Source organism: Chrysemys picta, chromosome 5 (genome assembly GCF_011386835.1).
Source record: "Chrysemys picta bellii isolate R12L10 chromosome 5, ASM1138683v2, whole genome shotgun sequence".
Lineage (NCBI taxonomy): Eukaryota > Metazoa > Chordata > Testudines > Emydidae > Chrysemys > Chrysemys picta.
The window spans coordinates 29484736-29508106 of record NC_088795.1 but is presented as its reverse complement, the minus strand read 5'-3'; the positions used below and the strand labels follow the sequence as shown (position 1 = coordinate 29508106).

General features: G+C 38.4%; 2 protein-coding genes across 39 annotated transcripts in view; one reads left to right on the top strand and one right to left on the bottom strand.

The window, feature by feature from the left end:
- LOC135983898 (general transcription factor II-I repeat domain-containing protein 2A-like) overlaps positions 1 to 23371 on the bottom strand; it is a 984084-nt gene that overhangs the window by 252189 nt on the left and 708524 nt on the right. The gene's annotated exons all lie outside the window — the stretch shown is intronic.
- The window catches only part of PPP3CA (protein phosphatase 3 catalytic subunit alpha), a 299060-nt gene that overhangs the window by 230565 nt on the left and 45124 nt on the right, over positions 1 to 23371 (top strand). For all 38 annotated transcript variants that reach the window (XM_005278513.5, XM_005278516.5, XM_065597626.1 and 35 more), the window contains one exon: positions 22439 to 22516. In XM_005278513.5, the coding sequence (XP_005278570.1) occupies positions 22439 to 22516 (78 nt within the window). The remainder of the gene's footprint in view (positions 1 to 22438; positions 22517 to 23371) is intronic.

Here is a 23371-nt window from a genome sequence, read left to right as displayed (position 1 = left end):
ACAGCCAGGATCCTTTGTGGCACTTTTAGCAAAGAGGTGAAAGACGGACTGCACCATGGAAACTAAATTCCAGTCTCGTCCACAGCATGTAACCCTCTAGAGCAAGGGTGGGCCAGTATCAGAAAGGATGAATTGCTGCTGCCCTTGCTGTTCTGGTTCTGTGGTTAACTGATGCTGCAGTCTTCACATCTATAAATTCTGACACTACCCACAACTACTAAATTCATACGGATGTCTTGCTTTTAGAGAGGATCAGCCCAAATGCAGATGGGGCGGGGGCTTTTTGTTCTGTGTTTGATTAGTGCTTAACACAACGGGGTTTTAGTCCATGACTTGGACTCATTGGCACTACTGCAATACAAAAGGAATAATAATAATTCCCATGTGACCTGTGATGGTTCCTGGGGATACCAAGGATTATGAGGCACCTCACCATCTCCTGCCTTTAGCATGAAGAAACCTTGTCTGTGCCTGTCAGGGTCAGCTCTGACTCCACCAGCTACTGGCAATAAAACCACTCCCCGCCAGGCCTACTCAGGCCCTATTGTCTCTTTACAGGTACCAGTAGGCATACTCCAACCCTCGAGTCCTCTGAGCTTCACCCGCAGTGTCCTACCCCGATCTATTGGATACTCACAGAATTACCAGATCGGCTGTTCCCAAAGGAAGTACATACCACCGCTTACTGGTTACACCTTTGCCCACAGCACTTAAATTTCTTTATAGAGAAAGCAAATATAAGTTTATTTAACAAAGAACAGAGATTCAAATCATAGCAAGCAGAGCTATTGGAAACAAAGGGTTACACATAAAATAAAACAATAATGTGCATACTAGAGCCTAAACTTAACTAATAGGACATTATGCTATAAGAGTAAAAGCTCACCTAAAATCCTTCCAGCATATTACAACCAGGTTTGGCTGTGATCTTCCATTCATAAAGCAACCCCACTGTCAGCTTACTTCCTAGATGAAAGATGCAGAGTTTGTCTCTGTCTCTACGGTTATAATCCAAAAATCCATTCTCATGACTTATAAACAGGATGACAACCCTCCCCGCTTTCCGCTACTTGATTTTTCCTGTGTGCTTCTTTCTTCTTTTTTACAATCTCTTATTAACATTCAGCTCAGACTCTAGACAGGCTTCCATTGCGAAGCAGACAGTACACACATGACCAGACAAAGAGGGATAGTCATCTCTTCCCTCCTGCCTGACAGGAGTAGGTGGATCATCTTCTGGTGACCTGCCTTAACTCATAGACCTTAAGAACATGATTTTCAGTGTAGATACGTAACTCCTTATGTATTATCAGTATATACATTTCATAATGATTGATGACCAGTGTGACACTGGCTTTCATTAAAGACCTTACATGACACTTTTCAGTGAACTAGTATGTAAATACCAGACTCGTAGACACCAATCCCCTTATGCACCCCTATGCCCTCTGCCAATTGGCACCAAGAGGTCTCTGGGTCACACTGACCTTTTTAAACAATTGTGAAATGTTACTGCATGCACATGGTTAAGGGAGATGTCTGGCAGACTAGCTGCCTATAGTTTTAGCTTTTTCTTTCAGATCAAAATTTCTCAAATTTGACATTTAAATTTCTCCCCTAAGATAAGACGTAGATAAAGATATATACTGAAAATTTTAAAGATAAAGTCTTACTCCTGTTGTTTGAAGAAAGAAAAATAGTACCAATTGGGAAGATAACTTGCAACACATGATAAGAGCAAATCTTAAATTTTCTTTGTTGGTTATTAATTTCCTCTTAGGACTCAGCCTACTTCATGCTGACTGTTTCCATCCCCCAGCCTTGTTAGGAATATACGAGTTGCTGTAGAAGAATACACCTAGGCTCTGGCTAGTCTGATGTCCTGGCTCCAACAATGCTAAATGTTCTAAGTGGTGGTGAAAAATACTAATACGGTGCCTAATTGTGCAGTACTATACAATTCAAAGGAAACTTCTTCCCGACACAAGCAGGTGTCATCTGTATCCAAGCTAGTATAATGGTAGTTGCTGTTCCTGTAACTTTGTCACAAGCATTTAAGTCTTTTTTGATATTTACTAAGCCCAGTGATAACCTGTGGCAGTAAATTCCTTATGATAGTTATGGGCTGTGTCAAATTTTACCTGCGTTTTGTTGCAGCTCTCCAAGAAGAAGTGAGAATCTCTCCAAAACACCAACTTCACAGGTAGAAAAACATGGTTTTAGATTCTGTAGTCACTACCTCAAGACTCACGAATTCATATTTCAGAAGAGTCTGTACCTTCAGTTATGTCTATGGTGCAGCTGGGAGCGAGCCTCCCAGCCCGGGTAGACAGACTCATGATAGCTCGGCTCGAAGCTAGCATGCTAAAAATAGTGTGAATGTTGCAGCTTCAGCAAAGATTTGAGCTAGCCGCTAGAGCTCAAAGCCTAGGATCAGGTGGGCATGAGACCAAGCTGCTGCCCAGGTCTCAACGGTCACGTTGTTATTTTTAGCTGAGCTAGTATGAGTTTGTCTACCTGAGTTGTGAGGCTCGCTCTCAGCTGCAGTGTAGACATACCCGTCTAGGTCCCTTTTTAAACCTCTTTGTATGTTTGAAGAATGTGACCGTGTTCTAGTGCTCAGTATCAGTCCATTAACAGGACTAGGTTTCCTCATTGTAAATCAAGTTTATGCAAAAGTTGCATCCAAAGTGGAAAGGCCAGGGATGGAAATTGAACGATAAAGGTCAAGAAGAATTCAAAGACATGTGTGAGCCCAATATAATTTCTTCTAGGTTAAGAAATGTTCATTGATGATAGGAAATAATATTGTAAGAAATTCACATTTATTTAGACATATTTGCTATAATGGCAATTTCAAGTGACCTTTCTGTGATTTAAGATTATTTCCCACAATGAAATGACATGAGATAGATGACCTTAGCAGTTAATGTAGCTTTCCAGCCCAGTAAATCTACTATATTCAGCCAAATCCTGTGTACTTATCAAGCCTTTAGTCATCTTAGGAAATGGTTTCAATGCACATGAAAAAGTTGAAAGAGCTTAATTTACAGTACCCTGATAATCTTTCTTTCCACATTTATTAAGTGGACAAATTGGTATGGCCCACTGAATTTAAAACTTCTCAATGTTTTCCTTTAAAAAATCTCAAGTGTAAAAGATCTTAAAACCACTACAGTCAACACAGTCAAATGATGGTGCCTATAACTCAGGATCTAAATCCACTTATGTGGAAACAGGCAAAAATAAGTTGACTTTTTTCCGAGTTGCTGAGCACCTGCAGCTCCCTCTGTAAAGAGGACATTTAATAAATATTTTGCATCCAACAGATTTTGGTATGATGGTTAATGTGTGGTTTTTAGAAACTGGAAACATGAATGGAAAGTAGCTACTGTGACATTGTAGCCACAAATACATAATGCCCTTAAATGTTAGCAATGTCTTCTTCCTTCTCCAAAAAACAGCTACCAATGTGATCTATTTTCTTCTGTGCCTCCTAAACTTTAAGCATATATGTCTTCTTCAGTCAAGTTAGCTAATCTCAAATCAAGAGAAATCAAAGTACTGATTTAATGAGGTGTTACCTATGCAGACTAAAATTTTTTCAAGTATTGTTTTTAAAAATGAATAAGTCATGGCCAGATTTCACCACCCTTACTCACATTGATAGTACCTCACTCTGTGAATACTACTGAGTAAAAATGACAGAATCTGGCCTTAGCGTCCATATTAGAGTTCATAGTTTATATGAAAGCCTGGTATTCTATGTTTGTATATCTTTTCTGTACCTGTCACTGACAAAATTTACATAATGGAATCTGGCATTAATATTGATGAATCGATACTGTTTGGAAACATATGCCTCAATTGTCCCTATGGGAGAAGAACAATTTCCTGTTTATTTAGCAAAATATCTAAGATTACTTTGGTTGGTTGGTTTTTTGCTTTGTTAGTTTGTTTTTTACATGTGTGAAAAGTCAGTTCTGTTGATGGTCCATCATATTTCCTGTCTCATGCATAATTACAATATCACTCTGAAGTGCAACTCTTGGAGAGCTTATCTATACACATGCTTCTGCATAAGAAAGGTTGGAAACATGGCAAGAGACCACCCTGGCTTAACCAGGAGATTTTCAATGATCTGAAACTCAAAAAAGAGTCCTACAAAAAGTGAAAACTAGGTCAAATTACAAAGGATGAATATAAACAAATAACTCAGGTCTGAGGGACAAAATTAGGCCAAGGCACAAAACAAAATTAAACTAGCTAGAGACATAAAGGGTAACAAGAAAACATTCTACAAATACATTAGAAGCAAGAGGAAGACAAAGGACTGGGTAGGCCTGTTCCTCATTGAGGGTTGGGGAAACGATAACAGAAAATGTGGAAATGGCAGAAGTGCTAAATGACTTCTTTTGTTTCAGTTTTCACCAAAGAGGTTAGTAGCGATTGGACGTCTAGCATAATGAATGCCAGTGAAAATGAGGTAGAATCACAGGCTAAAATAGGGAAAGAACAAGTTAAAAATTACTTAGACAAGTTAGATGTCTTCTAGTCACCAGGGCCTGATGAAATGCATCTTAGAATACTCAAGGAGCTGACTGAAACGATATCTGTGCCATTAGCAATTATCTTCAAAAAGTCATGGGAAGATGTGAGAGATTCCAGAGCACTGAAGAAGAGTGAATATAGTGCCAACCTATAAAAAAGCGAAATAAACTGATTGGTCTTGATTGTTCTTAATGAACAATGAATTTGCAAACACCTAGAAGATAATAAGGTGATAAGTAACAGTCAGCATGGATTTGTCAAAAACAAATCATGTCAAACCAACCTAATAGCTTTCTTTGACAGGGTAACAAGTCTTGTGGATGGGGTGAAGTGGTAGATGTGGTATATCTTGACTTTAGTAAAGCTTTTGATACTCTCTCGCATAACCTTCTCATAAACAAACGAGGGAAATACAACCTAGATGGAGCTACTATAAGGTGGGTGTATAACTGGTTGGAAAACCATTCCCAGAAATAGTTATCAGTGGTGCACAGTCAACCTGGAAGGGCATATTGAGTGGGGTCCCGCAGGGATCAGTTGTGGGTCTAGTTCTGTTCAATAACTTAATCAGTGTTTTAGATAATGGCATAGCGAGTACACTTACAAAGTTTGCAGACGATACCAAGCTGGGAGGGATTGCATGTGCTCTGAAGGATAGGATTAAGGTTCAAAATGATCTGGACTAACCGGATAAATGGTCTCATGTAAATAGGATGAAATTCAATAAGGATAAAGTCAAAGTACTCCATTTAGGAAGGTGCAATCAGTTGTACACATACAAAATGGGAAATGATTGCCTAGGAAGGGGTACTGCAGAAAGGGATCTGGGGATCATAGTAGACCACAATCTAAATATGAGTTAACAGTGTAACATTGTTGCAAAAAAAAGCAAATATCATTCTAGGATGTATTAATAGGAGTGTTGTAAGCAAGACACGAGGAGCAATTCTTCCACTCTACTCCACGCTGATTACGCCTCAACTGGAGTATTGTGTCCAGTTCTGAGTGCCATATTTCAGGAAAGATGTGGACAAATTGGAGAAAGTCCAGAGAGGAGCAACAAAAATGATTAAAAGTCTAGAAAACGTGACCTCTGAGGGAAGATTGAAAAAATTGGGTTTGTTAGTGTGGAGAAGAGAAGACTGAGAGGGGAGATAACAGTTTTCAAGTACGTAAAATGTTCGTACAGGAGAAGGGAGAAAAATTGTTCTCCTTAACCTCTGAAGATAGGACAAGAAGCAATGGATTTAAATTGCAGCAAGGGCGGTTTAGGGTGGACATTAGGCAAAACTTCCTGTCAGGATGGTTAAGCATTGGAATAAATGGCCTAGGGTAGTTGTGGAACCTACATCATTGGGGATTTTTAAGAGCAGGTTGGACAAACACCTGTCAGGGATGGTCTAGATAATGCTTAATCCTTCTTTGAATGCAGGGGACTGGATTAGATGACCTCTCAAGGTCCCTTCCAGTTCTACAATACTATGATTCTCTAGGAAAACATGTTGTTCTTCCTGTTTCTTGAGAGTGACTTGTGTAGTTGAATGGTCTTGAAGATGCCACTTGGATTTTGCATCTCAAAGGAAGTGGTACCAAGAGACACAGCAGATAAGCGTGATTGGGGAAGTTATAGAACAATTCAAACATTTCTCATTCTGGTCCACCCTGGCATTGCACGTCAGCATTCTTTAAAAATGTGAACTATTGTATCATTTACTGGATGGGGGTAGAATTTAAATGATTTTTTTCTCTCATCGCATTCATACAAAGCCACTGAGAGTGTGCGTGGTCTTAGCTGTGAAAATTGCCATTGAATCCTTGCCCAGCTTGTTTAATTGCCTTTGTGCCAGAGCTCTGGCAGAGAGTTTTGGGAGCTCTGTTGCACTACTGTGTTTAATAACAGCATCCCATGTATAATATATCAAGTGTTTCCTATTGCAAGTATATATGTGTGCAAGTTTAAAATTCACTGTATGTGAGCGCTTGTGCATGTAAGACTCGTTTACTTAATGACTATGGAAGAGTGCACAAAGGGGGCCTGGGCCTGGGCCAACAGAAGTCATTTAGAATTTGAGCAAATGCTCAGGGATTTCCTTCTCTTTTCCTCCTGCCTCAGCGTTCATTGACCTCTACCTCCTAATTGTTTGGTTATTATTACTGTTTAATATTTGTACTCCTGTAATGCCTAGAGGCCATTAATGTGAGTGTAGTTGGCTGCTCTTTTGTACTGGTCATTAATTTAAAATTTGCTTTCTCATTCATATGCTGCAAGGAACTTTAAGTTTAAAAATCAGTCAGAGAATTCTGAAATATTCCAGAGAGATTTGAGCAAATCAGTTTGAGTATTTTAATGTAAACTATCTAGCTGAAGTTGTTACCATGACACTACTAAGTTACCTGAATTGTCTTTCAAGGTAAACATAACTGGGTAAATACTTGACAGGTGGAAGAGCTAAGGAGGTCATTAATAACTTCTATGGTTGTTCTACTATGATGACAGCTTGTGTAACTTCCAGATAAATCCATTTTAAAAGGATACCTTAGTTGATTGTTTTGTTTTTTTCATCTCCTCCTCTGTGTCCCCTGTAACCCATAGGTGCAAATATATCACAAAAGTAATTTAGAATAAACTTCAAATTAAATACCTAGATATAATTAATACCTTTCAGTATCTGTGAGCCAGATTCTCTTGTCTGGTTAAGTTATGCTTGGCATGTGACAAGGGTGCAGGGGGGAAGATAGCTTTACTCCGCCTTTTCACTCCCCTGGTTTTAGAGACAGCTGGGGCCTTAAATTTGGGCCTGATTGAAATCTGTTCTATATTATGCCTGGCTGCCAGTGGTTCCTGTAAGCCATGACAGCCTCTGAATATTACTAGGGCATAAGAATATATGATTAAACCCCATATGCTGGGGAGGGGAGTCTGACAAAGGAGCTGCTACTGTTGTTATGTATTCTGGTAGTATCTAAAGGCTTGAACCAGGACTGAGGACCCATTGTGCTAGGAAAAAACATAGAACAGAAGATGGTCCCTGGCCAGAAGATGCCCATCCCCATAGTGCATATGTTTGAACAGAAACATTTGTAAATCCAATACCATTTTACAATAGTTCATATTTATACAATATTAAATAATGAATATTATCTAAACAGCTTAAATATCACAATATTTTAAATCAAAGCATTTATCGTGCATAGATTCTGGTCTTCGCTCTGTCTGCTACTATATTGTGTTTCTTTTTAGCATGGCTGATCCTTCCAATAAGCAAGTTAGGAAAGCCAAATGGCAGACATGTGAAACATGCACCTGAGTGTATTTATTGCAGAATTTATTAGGCTTCCCCAAACGTTGGTGAAACAAAGTGCAGTTAATGAGAAGACTGTTTCCTTCTTAGTTAATGTTAACCATGTTGGTTTCCCTATCACAGTTGCATAAATAAAGGTGATGACCATAGTAATCCAAAATCTACCTTATACTAAGATAAATTGTATAAAAGGATTTAACCTAACACAGGTTTTGAAGAAAGGAAAATCAGTCATGTGTTCCGAGAAGAGTAAATCCTTTCTAATTTGTCACTAGCCTATTCTGACTCACCAGGGAAACAGAACTCTTCTCTGATTCTCTGACACATGAGATGCAGTCAGAATGTTAGACCATGCTGGAAAAGCTTGCTGTCTTTTCTCTTGACCAACTGGGTTTTCTGTTTGGCTGATTGAATTTCAGGTTGGACTCTGCAAGGCAGGGTGAAGAGAAAAAGCATTTCTGAAATGGAGTAATATGTATCATACTGCGGTAGCAAAGGAAGAGGGTACTGCGTTCCCATAGACTTTATTTTATTAAAATGATTTCCTGCCGCCTTGTTCCCCTCATCCTCATTGTCCTTCATTTTATTCCTGGATAAAGGAAAGAGTAGAAATGTTAAGAGATTTATAGGACCAGGTGCTACATATTTTCCGTGGGGGAGGCGGAAGAACTCTTTGTTGTCGGATGAGGAGTTGTACCTGAGTAAGAACTCTGGGATTTAGCTTGTGGAAAACTTTTTTTTTTTAAATCTCAATTTGTAGGGGTTATAATAGAGGCATTCTAAATTTTTTCAGCAAATTATTTTTGATGAAAAGCCATTTTTCAACCCAAAAAATCATGTTCGCAGAACATTTTAATCTTAAGAAAAGTTCTGGTTTCTTGGTGGGAAAGTGAAAAATTTTCACAGAAAATGTTTACCAAGCACAGAATTTTTTTTTTTTTTTTGCCAAAAAAATTTTTCAAAACCAATCTTTTTCTGTACTCTAGATCTAAAGTTTCCAGCTCTATTGGTGACCCACATAGGGTGCTAGAATTTTTCTTCACATTGTAGTTTTAAAAAATTTCTGAAATTATATTTAAAAAAAACCTGAGGTTAAAAGAATATTAAGGTTGCAAAGTCAAGCTTAGGAAATACTAGAATGAAGGTTGCACATGCGTTATGTTAGTCTTTAATTATATGATCGCACACTATCTTTTTCATAGAAGTCTGCCTCATTCATTAGAAGACGGATGATGGTCAGAGGATGAATTAAGGTTGTGTAGTGAATGAAACTGTTGTCTGAGCGAGCCCTGCATCTTTTGTGGCAGAAACTGTAAGGTGTGTAGTAAATGAGGCGAGGGTCTGCAGGAAGAGAAGGGATGTTCTTGTGGATTACATGGTTGAATGTCACTCTGGAAAATTGGATTCTCTCCCTGTCTTTGCCCTAGAGAATAGTAGGTAATGCTGGGCAATGGGGAAGTCGCTTAAACAAAAATTTTCACAAGTGGCCACCAACTGTGCGTTCTTCATTTTCTGAGAACGCAAGGTGAAACTGCTGTGGCTTGATTTCCAGAAGTGTTGAACACTCACAACTGCAAGTGACATCAATGGGAGCTGTGAGGTGACTATATATAGTGCTATAAAAATACCAAGTACTCTGAAAAACTAGTCCCTAGGAATCTTATAGACTTCGGATTATTATGATGGTCCCTTCTGTCCTTAGTCTGACCTCCAGCACACCACAGGCCAAAGGAACTCACCCACTTACTCCTGTAATAGGCCCATAACCTCTGGCTGAGTTTCTGAAGTCTTCAAATATTGATTTAAAGACTTCAAGTTACCATTTACTCTAATTGAAACCAGCAAGTGACTGGTGGCCCATGCTGCAGAGAAAGGCAACAACAAAAAAGCAACCCAGGCTCTCTGCCTATCTGACCTGGGGGGAAATTTCTTCCAAACCCCAAATATGGTGATCTGTTACACCATGAACATGTGGGTGAGACCCACCAGCGAGACACCTGGGAAAGAATTCTCTGTAGTAACTCAGAGTCCTCCCCATGTAGTGTCCCATATCTGGCCTTTGGAGATATTGCGAATAGCAGGTGAGTAGGAATCCCAAAATTAGTGGGCATTTTTGACAGTTGGCTTTGATCATGTTGTACTTCAGTTCCTCATATGTAAAGTAATAATAATTAATACCTCTTCACCTCACAGGTATGTTGTGATGATTAATGAATTTGTCTGTGAAGCACTCAGATATTATGGTGATGAGCACCATAGAAAAGCCCAAGAGGAAATAATAATTCTATATTCACTACAGGGTTTGGATGTTTTTTCAGTACATAAGGTCTAGAGCCACACACTGATCGATGAGGATTAAAGGAAATATTGAATTTCTACCTGTGGTGTACACCATACATCCTGTGCATTGAATGACAGGAATTCTGTGGAAAATAATATGTGATTCTGTAATTAAAGACTGTATCATAATACATATGCTCATGGGGACAAATTATGGCAACCTCAAGTCTGGCATTTTCTTAACTTTTGAGTGCTTTACTTTGCAACATTAACTTCTTTCCAACGTACTTTTATGTAGTATCTTGCAATATGTTCAGAAAGAGAAAAAAAAATGTTCAGTTATTGCAAAGTTACCTGTTAACATGAAATTGAATTTCTGAGAATAACAAAATCTCTCTAAAGTTCACCTTTTGTGAGCATGAGAGAGAGTGATTCTAATAGTATTCCTTTGGGAGATCACTGCTTAACTTGGGAAAACTTGCACAGTCAGTTAATCTTACAGAATGAAAGAAAGGTTACAGTATTGAAAAATTAGGCCTCTTGAATTGCCAATGAGACAATTTTTAAGAGAGAAGGTTATAGAGCCTTATCTTTCATTGGTGCAATCAGTAACAAAGGTTACACTCAAGGGAAATTAATTTTCTCTTTCAGTCAAACAAAAAAAGTCAATTATACCTTAATAGCCATAGAGAGTAAAGCTCATAATAGCATGCTAAACAAACAAAAAAAAACTTTACTAAGTAGACACTGAATATGCATAGATTTATTCCTCTTGAACTTGATATAAATTGATTTTTAGAAGTACATGGAAATTTCCATTGAAATTAAGAATACAAATGGGATCTTACTGAGTGGTACAGTATGTTCTAGGAAACAAGATTCCTCATCACACAGAAAACGATATAGACTCTAAAATAGGATTTGTGGGGGGAAAACATATCTTTACGCTTTCTGTTATTGGGGACTAAACTTTTATACGCCTCAATTTACAACTGAAGACCCTGTTAACATGAAGACAGGATATGAGTAGCACTGAAACCAATAGAAATCTAAACAGTAAAGGTGTGTGTGTATGTGTGTGTACATGCACGTGCACAGACATATATAAATTGTTGCCTATTTGGTACTGGCGACTGAAGTCCTATATAGCACATTGTAGACTTTTTCCACATATTGTCCCCCAAATGTGCCTTAACCCTGAGCTGGAGAAGATAACTCTAGAAGTGATAGAATGGTTTCAAGGGTATGTCTACCCTGGAGTTGGAAGATCTAATTTCCAGCTCAAGTAGACCTACTTGCACTAGCTCTGATCATGCTAGAGTGCTAAAATTAAAAGTGTAGCTCTGACGACACTTGCAGTGGGAGGGATTAGATGCCCAAGTGTGATCCTGTCCAAACCCACAGGTACGTACCCCCATGGCTGTTCGTGCCATGACAACTACACTTCCAATTTTAGTGCTCAATGAGAACTAATGCAGATACATTTTCTTGAGCTGGAGATTGCATGTCACAGCTTCTGTATAGACATACCCTGAGACAGCCAACAGGAGTGTTAATTCAGATAGTGGCTTCTGTGATCTGATTACTTATCTAGTAGGTCTAATCACTTACTTCACCAAAGAGAAAAAGGTATTTCCCCAGAAGGAACTGTGTACTGACTTCTCATAGACGCAGAGAAAATGAGTCCTAAAACAGTTCTCCACATGAACCTCCCCATTAGTATTAAAGGACATTGAATTCGGTGGGAGTTTTGAGTTCACAAGGAGTGCAGGATTGGGCCTTAGCTATATATGCTATTCAAGAAGACAAGCTTCTCTCTCAAGAGGGAAAGCACTGTAAGCAGTTTAACAATGTAGCAGCTCCACCGCTCTGTACGTTCTATTGACCCTGTGGATACTGATGAGGAGCCAGATGCAGCTAATGAAAGGATAATATTTTCAATGAATTAGTTATAGCATTTTAACTCCTGTGAATGCCATTGAAATGGAAGGAGGGACCCGCCATGTTTATTTTGTTTTTTATATTATATTATATTTTACTTTTTACTGTTTTCAGTACATCCTTTTTAATGCAATAATATTTAATACTAGGATGAAAAAAATGCTATAAAGAAAATAGCAAGAAATTATAAACTGCACTGATAATGACCATATTCAACTGTCAGATTTTCCATTATAAACCCCAATTTTCAGGGGTTAATGTCTAAATTCATAAAATGTGTTCCCTCACCTCTTGTCTGAGGGGCAGCCAGTCAGCATTTGTAGGGCAGTTCACTCCCCAAATCCTATTGGATTTCAGCAATTTAAGCTCTTTTATAACTGTACTCTTTTTAGACCTTTTTAAATGCAAAACATGAGGATTGTTTCTGTGAAGGGAGTGAAAGACAGAGGGGTTGTGTCTGAAGCAGGTAACATACCAGTTCTGTTTGGGCAGTAGATCCAAGGAATGTTCAGCTCAGATGTTGCTCATCATCAAGGTAGATGAAGATTCCTGCCAGACTCATCAATTCCTTCTGTACTAAATTGGAAACTGGTATCAATGTTTCCCTTGGGGAGATCTGAAAGGAGATGACGAATAAGTTTTCACCAGTGTGATTTTTTCACTCTGTCTCCTATACTCAAAATCATGGGAGACTGATCGTGCATTGCTGTGAAGCCTGAGAGAACTCAAAAAGCCCTTATCAGATTAAATCTTGACCAGGAGGAGTGTGATGAATTTTTGAAATTATGGTGTTGAACACATCTGAATCCTGTTCGCCCATTCACTTCACAGTGCCCTTAATACTTTGAACGTAGGGACCTTCTCCTCACAACCAACCCTGAAGTAGGTAAATGGTAAATATCCTTATACTAGTGATGAAAGAAATGTGAAGTTCAGATAGGTTAATTGACTTGTCTAAGGTCATGTAGCAAGTCACTGCCAGAACCAGGATTAAAATACCGCTGGTATTACTGCTAGAGTTTGCTTAATCCAGCAAACCAAAAGTTTGCAAACTGTGGTCCCTGATCATTAGCTGCATGTCAATAGATAGCTAGCCATATTATTCTGGTTCTTGTCTTTGTTTCTAGCTGCTAAATTTCATTAAAAGACAATAAAAAATTAGTGCTTCCCATTGTATTACTTTTTTAATGTAAACAACTGCTGTAGTTGCCACGGGCTGTTTTGTGGTTGTAAATGGAAGCTGAAGAGCTCCTAAAATCACAATGGAATGGGAGGTCCCATGAGTCAATCTCTTTCATAGCCCATACTATGAAAAGCTTTGAGAACCCTGGCACTAGACCACAAAGGAGATCATTATATTTACATATAATATTTAATAGGAATGCTGTAAAGCCTAAATAACTAATGTTTATTAATTGTTGTATAACTGCAAAATATTTTTTTAAGCCAGTCATTGTCAAAGGTGGGAGGAGAACTCTGGTGTTCCAGGCTCCAAGTTGTGTGCTGATTTCTTAGTCACGTGTCCTCTGGAGCATTGCTGCCTCTTCCTCAAAAATGTGTACTTTATGACTACGTTTTATTTTGAGTAACCCTACAGCAATGTTATGGGAAAAAGTACCCTGAACTTTACCCCCCCCCCCCATTTAACAACAACAAAAATTTTGCATGAATATTTCACCCAGCTATATTGTTAGCCAACTGCTTCCTGCCCCAACTTACTGCAAAGTACTCTGCTCTTACCAGAACCCTCAATAATGACCTGCTCCTGCAATGTGATGCACATGGGCAGACCCCGATATCTGTGCAGAGGCCCAGTGGGCTGAGTGATTTCAGTTTGGTTCCCCATGAGCATATCATATGGCTGGACTGGAACCAAAGTGATTACAATGCCCTTCTTTGACCCTATCCTTCCCATCACCTCATGGTTACTTTTCTAAGTATTTGTGTTCTTTATCCTACTATGGCACTAAGGATTAGTGAGAAATACTGTGGAAAATGGAATTGCTGTGGAGGCCTAATGTTCACTTTGTAGTAGTGCTCACTCTATTTGGCTTCAAGTATCAGAGGGATAGCTGTGTTAGTCTGGATCTGTAAAAAGCAACAAAGAGTCCTGTGACACCTTATAGACTAACAGTTGTATTGGAGCATAAGCTTTAGTGGGTGAATACCCGCTTCGTCAGACGCATGTTATGTTATGTCATGTCATGTCATGCATCTGACGAAGTGGATATTCACCCACAAAAGCTTATGCTCCAATACATCTGTTAGTCTATAAGGTGCTACAGGACTCTTTGTTGCTTCTATTTGGTTTGTTTTTCCAACAGTTAAAGTGACGAGTTGAGCTTCCTAAAAAATATTTGAAGTTTGTTCTGTAAAGTTAGTCTCCCTTATTTTTATTTGTTACTGTCCATAATTGCCATAATAAAAAGGTCACTTTTATGATAAATAATGACACCATAAAATTGCCCTTTTTAAGCATTGATTCCTGGAATGCCTAGTTGTTTTATGTAGTTCATGCAGTGGTAAATGTGTATGTTTGTATATTGACATTTAAGACACTAAGAAGCAAAGTTGTGCTGAAAATCACTTCTCTTTTTTAGGTTAAAAGGTCTTATTTATTCAAATAATAGTGAAGATCACATTACAGACTAAATTACAATGCAATAATTACAGGCTACAGACTGGATATGTAACCTATTGACTAGAGGTGGGTAAATAACAGATTTTTCAGTATGCTGGCAATTCCACATAAATAAATTTTAAAAAAAGTGGTCTGGTTAAACCAAAAATGAAATTTTTGGCAAATTGAAATGATGAAGAACATTTTGTTTTGGGTTGAATGAAGCAGATTGTTGTACTACTGGGGTCCAATATGAGTAGTTGTTGTTCCAAATGATGACAGCATGACCAGAAGGTGCAAAGCAGTCCTCCCTTGGTGGTTATGACATCCGTCGGCTAAAATGTTGGTGTCAACTTTTTGAATGTGTTGGTGTGATTTGTGTTGGAAGCTAGGTGGGCCTCTAATTTAACTCACAATTTTTTCACACCAGTTCCTTTGCATATTCATTGGGTGCAGAAGGATTTGAGGATTCTTCACCTGCACTTCCCAAAATTGATTCTAAGCTAAGAATAAAAAGCAGGTTCAGTTCTCAATGTGAGAAGCTCATAGAAGAGAGCAAAAGAGAAAATTGCATAGTCCAGTTTCCAGTACAAACTCCCAATTCAAGTTAGGCCATGGAAGGTATGTGCACTGAAAACTGAAACAAAACTGTTAAAAGAATGTATGTAATCCTAATATGACTCCCCTTAATCCAAATAATGTATTAACAAAATTCAGTAATTTTACTAATTGAGACCATGTGACACTGAAATTTTTTAAATGATCTTTACCCACCTCTTGTAAAGTGATTCAAGATCCTCTGCTGACAGGTTTTATACAAGTGCAAAATATTATTATTTTTGACAGTCCTATCTGCATGGATCAAATTGTGTATCCAGCATGTAGAGAAAAAAGATTCTAGAACTAAATTAAGGCTTAGCGAGAGTAAATGTTTAAATCAGTCCTCTTTTTTTATCTAATTTAGATGTCTTTTAATAAAATAATGGTACACAAAATAAACATTTTAATATATTTTAAGATTTATTTCATTGACCCTTATTTAAAAAACAACCTAGAATGCATCTCTTTTGTTTCATGCTTTAATAGCAAAAGAGATGGTGTCAATAAGCATGTTATCTCATTAAAGTCCAATAACCATGTTTCTATAATATTACATATGCAATCACATTTGTGTAAATCAGTATTCACTACCATATACTACCCACTGAACTTCTCCTTTTCCCATTCACACACTAGGGTATCTTGGAACATATTTTTATTTAGGGAGTTTAGAAAGGAAAATATTATCAGCTATGATACATTTTGCTTAAAGTCCAAAGCAAAGTTGATCACTTTTAGAGCATTTAAATTATGTAAAGAGCTTTATATTGAAAAGTATATGGTTTGTTCTTCCAAGGGGCAGCTTTGTCCAGTTGGTGAGTTTGTGTCATTGAGACTGCTGAACATATTCTTGTAGAGTTATAGTTTCAAGAAAGCTATGTAGATAATCAGACTTCATTGGGTTTTCTAGATACTTTTATAGAGGTTAATAAAATGAAAAGACAGTGAAAGTCTAATACATATTACAGCATATTAAATTCCCTGCAATCTAATGTGTTTGCCATTGTATTGTTGTTAGAAATGTAATGACAGTAGAATTGTTGGTTAAATGCAAAACCTGGAATGAATTTCTTTCCATGTATCAGAGGGGTAGCCGTGTTGGTCTGAATCTGTAAAAAGCAACAGAGGGTCCTGTGGCACCTTTGCGACTAACAGAAGTATTGGGATCATAAGCTTTCGTGGGTAAGAACCTCACTTCTGCAGATGCAAGTAATGGAAATCTCCAGAGGCAGGTATAAATCAGTGTGGAGATAACGAGGTTATTTGTACGGTGGTGTCTAGGAAGTGGACCTCCCGTGTAGATTGGTCCAGGCTGAGGTTGATGGTGGGATGGAAGCTGTTGAAATCATGGTGGAATTCTTCCAGGGTCTCCTTCCCATGGGTCCATGATGAAGATGTCATCAATATAGCGTAGGTAGAGAAGGGGCATGAGTGGACGAGAGCTGAGGAAGCGTTGTTCCAGGTCAGCCATAAAAATGTTGGCATATTGTGGGGCCATGCAACAAACCTCGATGCCAACTCTGCCCACATATCTACACCAGCAACACCATCACAGGACCTAACCAGATCAGCTACAACATCACCGGCTCATTCACCTGCACGTCCACCAATGTTATATATGCCATCATATGCCAGCAATGCCCCTCTGCTATGTACATTGGCCAAACTGGACAGTCACTACGCAAGAGAATAAATGGACACAAGTCAGATATCAGGAATGGCAATATACAAAAACCTGTAGGAGAACACTTCAACCTCCCTGGCCAAACTATAGCAGATGTAAAGGTAGCCATCTTACAGCAAAAAAAACTTCAGGACCAGACTCCAAAGAGAAACTGCTGAGCTCCAGTTCATTTGCAAATTTGACACCATCAGATCAGGATTAAACAAAGACTGTGAATGGCTATCCAACTACAGAAGCAGTTTCTCCTCCCTTGGTGTTCACACCTCAACTGCTAGCAGAGCACCTCAGCCTCCCTGATTGAACTAACCTCGTTATCTCCACACTGATTTATACCTGCCTCTGGAGATTTCCATTACTTGCATCTGAAGAAGTGAGGTTCTTACCCACGAAAGCTTATGCTCCCAATACTTCTGTTAGTCTCAAAGGTGCCACAGGACCCTCTGTTGCTTTCTTTCCATGGTTAGTCATAGTATTTAAAGCCAAAAGGGCCACCAGATTTAAGTCAGTGAAATACAGAAATATTTCTTTTTTTCCTCTCAAAAGTATGCATGGTGGAATCTTAATCTCTCCCCAAACCCAAATAGACATGTGTAACTCTCCTATTCAAATATATTCATCAGTAAGAATATGGAAAGCCCATATCAGCTATACGTTATTTGTTCCAAAAAGTTGGTATTCCACATATATATAGATTCTAATGTAATACATTAGCTTTGTTAGCGTCTGATTCGGGGGGGCTGTTCATGGAGTAACCTATTACTAAAAAAAATGAGGGTGGCAGAATTGGGCCTGTTGTAATTCCATACAGAAGCCTGTGAACTATAATGGCTTAGGGACAGATTTTTAAAGGTATTTAGGCATCTAAAGATACAGGTAGGCACTTTTGAAAACAGCACCTAGGTGCCTAACTCCCAATCAATAGCACCTAGACGCCTAAATAGCTTTAAAATCTGACCCATAGGTTTAATCAACCAAACCGGATATTTTACTTTTGACACCTTGAGTGAGAGCTAGTGTGTTTGACTGTAACAGCCAGGTTACAGATTTTAATTCCTTTTACTGAGCACTCTTCTTCTCCCCTCCCCCCCCCAAATTGGATGTAATCTGCATAAGACATGGAAGTACAAAGACCACCCAGTTAAAGATCCAGTACTTTAGTCCTTATTCAAGCAAATATCCAACTGACTGCATGGGAATTTGACTAAATAACAGCTGCAGGATTTGGCTTTAAATTGCCATCTAGAATGTTTGCATGACTTTACTGACCCAAGTTCATATATTTTGAGAATTACTCTTAGCATTACTAAACTATTTTCAGATGAAATGCAGTATGTGCATTGTACTTAATTAATACTTACATTTATAAAGCCAGATACTCCCACCTGTAGTCAGTTGAAACGGTTATAAAATTTGTGGGACTACTTGCAGATTGAAGTACTAATCCATGTGAATAAGCATGGCAGAATCTGGCCCCTTGTATTTTACATTTTTCAAGTGCAGGACAAATATTAAGCTGGTCCCTAAACAACAGAAACTCAACTGTTAGCAAGTGTATAATACAAAGTAAGGATCTCACACAGACATTTCCAGTTTGTTAAAAATTGTGAACTGTTACCAATACAGTTGAGTGAAACTGACATTTTTCACAAAATGTCACACACACAAAATTCTGAGCCATTTGCATCTCTGAAATGTCACTTCTCATTACATTTTGTGAAATGGCTAGTTCTTCATCCAGACGTGAAAAATGTCAGTACAAAAAGGTATATCTTTGTTTTAAAGACTCTTAGAACCTTTTATGATTGATTGTTTGAAAATAGGATTGCTAACATGCTTTAAGCAGCAAGATACAGGAACTATCGCTTCCTCCAAAATTGTTGTTAAAGCTGCTGATTTATCTCTTACTTCAGTCCTCCACATATACTTAAGTGGACTATATGGAAGAGCTGAGAGAGAATGTTACCCGTAGTGCCACTCCATGAATTTCCTGATGAAGTGCTAACAGCACCTTTGGAGGAGGAGTAATTTATTTAAACTCACTCACTCTTTGTATATTTGGATTCCTAGATATCTACCTCCTTGCCATGTTTAACAATTTAGATCATTTGGATTTTCTATAATAATTCAAGTTGACAGCACAGTGTGATATCTGTGAGGTGCCAGTTTTATGTAAACATAGAAATTTAGAAAGAATAGGTATAAATATTATAATTAGAAAATGGAAATGAACATCATTTATTTGTTAAAATTGCACCAGTAGAAAAACATCTACTTTTATTAATCCAGCTCCTTTAATTATTAAAACATATCCAGTTAAAGTGTAAGCAATAGTTACTGACACTTTTTTGTATTTCAAATTAAAGTGTCAAATTAGTGTTTTGAGACAAGTTCTGGCTTAACATAGTCTCTTTTTCCTCATAATTAGTACAGCACAAGACAGGATTGGTACAACGTTCTCCTCGCTACCCTGCCAATTTGTCTCGCTCCTGATTTAGGAGACAGTCTCTCATTGAGAGTAAACTGGGCTCTGCCCGAAATGTTCATTGAGGATGCCAACATGTGCAAATAGTTTTCATTGGACCACTCAGAAACTACACTACCAGAACTACACTAGGGTTGTTGGAATTGTTTCCATTGGGCCAATAAGCATTGTTGGCTTTGTGCTGATCACTTACAAATGAAAGTCCCTAATCCTGCAACAGCCTCTGCAAGGACTGACTCATAAAATCATAGAAGATTAGGAAGAGACCTCAGAAGGTCATCTAGTCCAACCCCCTGCTCAAAGCTCTGCCTTTAAGGCTTTCCACTGAGGTTAGTGGAGTACAGGGGACTGACCACATGGATCAAGTTGCAGAATTAAGGCTCATCTCCCTTTACAAATGTCCTGAACAACTTAGTTTCTCTATTTCTGACTTTTAGAATATTCAGTTAAATTTCTTGCCCCAGAGAATGTTACAAATATTAGCCTGTATGTGTCAGACTGACCCTTGGCATTAAAGGATTGGTTGGTTTACTGATTTTTCAATCATAATTTTATAATAAAAATAATACTCATTGTTATATGTAAGTTTATAGTAATGTAGCTTTAATTCCCCCCCCCCCACCACCACCACCACTTACGGTATTAGTTCATCTAGATATGATTGCTGGGACGCAGGACCCATAGGGTTGTAGTGGAGCCCATATGCAACAGTGTGTCGGAGCAAAAGAAATACATGGCCTGCCTGCCCTGGCAGATCTATGAGAAAAGAGCATGAAGCCAAACCAATTAAGTCCTTGATAGCCTGGTTTACCTGGGTGGGAAATCAGTCTGTTAGGGGGAGTAGGCTGCCAGACTGTACATGAGTGGATTGAGAGGAAAATCAGAGAATCTGTAATCTGCACCTGTATGAAGAGTCTATTCAGTGTCCCTTATAGGTTTTATAGGGGGTTGGTAAAAGGCCTGGTCTACACTTAAAATTTAGGATGACGTAGCTACAGCACCTACGAATGCAAAAAAATCCACACTTCTGAGCACCATAACTATGCTGAACTAACCTCTGGTGTAGATGCAGCTAAAGTTGAAGGAAAAATGCTTCCTTTGACCTAGTTACTATTGCTCAGGAAAGTGGTGTTCCTACAGTGATGGATAAACCCTTTCCATTGTGTAGGTTGTGACTACACTATGGGGTTATAGCTACAGCACCATAACTATGCCAATGTAATCCCCTATTGTAGACATGGCCAAAGTTGTCAGATTTGCAATTTCTTTAGTCTTGATCCACCCCTGTTCTGACTCTCAAGTTTCCTGTGCCAAGGAAATAATCTTGTTTCACTGATGGTGTGGTTGGGGCTGAGGGGGTAGGTGATGGGTATTTGCTGCTAGAGGGCCTCCTATTCTTCTATACTGAGGCTGTGATGTCATTGGCGGAGGTTTCTTGCTTCTTGCCCTGAAAGCTATAGAGAACACAATAATCTAAAACTGGGGAAGACTGATAGCTGTGGAGGGCCACCAGTGACCAGAAAATGGGGCGAGGAAATTCCCACCAATTGAAAGTCAAAACTGTTTACTTAAGAGAAATTGTGTATGGACAGTGTGTAATGTATATGATAGGGCTGATCTGTAAAAGAGTATAGAGGATAATGAATCTCAATTCTATATACTTATCTTAAAGGGACCATTTTAAATTGATTTTAATTCATAAACTAATTCACAGATGTCCTTGCAAATTCCCTTTAAAATTCAAAGAATAAGTTCTGGAAGTTTGGGGAGCATACGGTGTGTTCTTCATACATAAAATGCTATGTTCATCCTGCAGACTTCTGCTGGCATAGCTGTTAGTCAGGGCACAAAGAAGTGTGATCCCTGACTGATATGGGCTCATTTATACCAGTGAAAATGTGCTCTTCACAGGAATAGCTTGTTTCATTTGGGGTGGTGGAATAAGCTATACTGGTAAAACATAGGTTTGCTGGTATAGTCTGCATCCTACGAGCTGGCAGAAGTCTAGTGAAGGCATAGCCTCAGCCTTCACAATGGAGTTATGACCAGGGCTTCCATAATACAGGACTGTATCCAAGGTTTCTATATTTAGATGTAATAGAGTTTGAATTAAAAAAAATCATAGTAAAAGTTAGCTTTTCAAATCTTGTAAACATGTACCGTCTACGTACTTTTATTATGGCTGTGCTTTTAATAAAACCTCAGTGCCTCTACAAATGAAGTAGCTGCTAGAACTTGTTTTCAGAGGGCTGAAAATGAGGTAGAAATATAGAGCTGAGTCCTCTTTCATCTTCTAAGGCATCATTATGCATGGGAAGTGAATAATGTGAAAAATATCATTATAGTAAAACTCATATCGTTTTGTTTTAATGACTGTGTTTTCACCAATGCAATAGAAAACACCCAGCTCAGTAGAGAGGTCCTGTGAAATATGTTTGACTAACACATTTTTAGAATTCACATTTGAAGATACCAAGAAGAGAAATAATTGAAGTCTTGTTTATTGGTGAGATGAAACTTAGAAACAATTTCAGTTTGGCTGTAGGTTCACTTTCTTCCTTCTGCCTCTATATCGCCTTTGTACACCACCACCATATATGCTCTCCCTAAGCAACCAATATATACTATATTGAGTGGGCAAGTTTTCTGTTGCATTCCATCCTTGTGTTACATTTATCCTCTTCTGGGCTCCTTGAAGCTCAGAGAATAATAGAAATGATTTTCTTTCTGACAGGTAGCTGTTATTATGTAATGAACTGCAGCTTTTCTATGCTTTGCCTCCACCCAATTATGTAAAAAGTACAGCTTCTGGTGCTGTCTCCAACGTGAAACTGAAAAAATCTGTCTTCAGAGCAGAAGCTGATTCCGTGAATGATACATGTTTGATCACGCTTGATCAAATACAGTATTTCTGAATGTCAGATGAATGCACTGCTTCTGATAATTCCATAACAGGAGCTTTTCTTTTCCTCCAACAGTTACCCTGCTGTATGTGAATTCCTCCAGCACAATAACTTGTTATCTATACTCCGAGCCCACGAAGCTCAAGATGCTGGGTAAGTGTGTGGAGGGGGAGGGGGGTTCTTGCTTAATAAACAAACATTATTCATACCCATTGGCTTTTGTAGGAAAGGGTTTCCCTGAATCAGCACGTAAAATAATCCTTTTTAGCAGTCTTCCACATTAAAATGGTAAAGTTCCAAAAACCCCTTACTTTATAACTTTAGTGTTGATACTTAGCACTTATAGGCCTTTTAAAATATAGCTATTTTAACAGAAGATTAAAGCCTGAATGTGCACATCTGACATATTTTCCATAATGACCATTTCATTATGGTTTTGTAAGATTGTTGCTTTTCTATGGTAATTGGTTGCAAAGCAGCTGTACTTCACCAGTAGTAGTGAAGAGTAGAGGGTGATCAACTGCATATCAAGGAAACAAAGGACAACTGTGTGAAAAATGACATTGGAAACTTGTTTTTAAGTGACAGCAACCACAGTGTTTTATTATTGGTATAAAAACAAACACCAGGATTACAGTGTCTGATCTTTTATGCAACCATAGTTGAATTACAAGACAGATGCATTTGATCTTATTTCAGGAAGTGGAACATGAGACTTCAAATAAGGGATGTCTCTTTAAAATAAGGGAAGAGGGGTCACTCTAGCAGGAAAAGAGAAAAATGTGTAGCAATTGCTGGCTAGCTCCTTAGCTAAATTTGCAAATGTAAATCGTTTACAGCAGTGCTGGCACTTTCTGATCAGTCTTACTCTGCAGCTGTGTGCTTCTGGGGTTTTCTGCAAAGGCTATTGCAACAAAGCCCCCAATGTGTACAAAAATATCTGCAGACTTCGGAGCAATGTTCTTTAATTAAAGTGCTGTGGGGGGGGGGGGCGGGGGGGAATCTCAC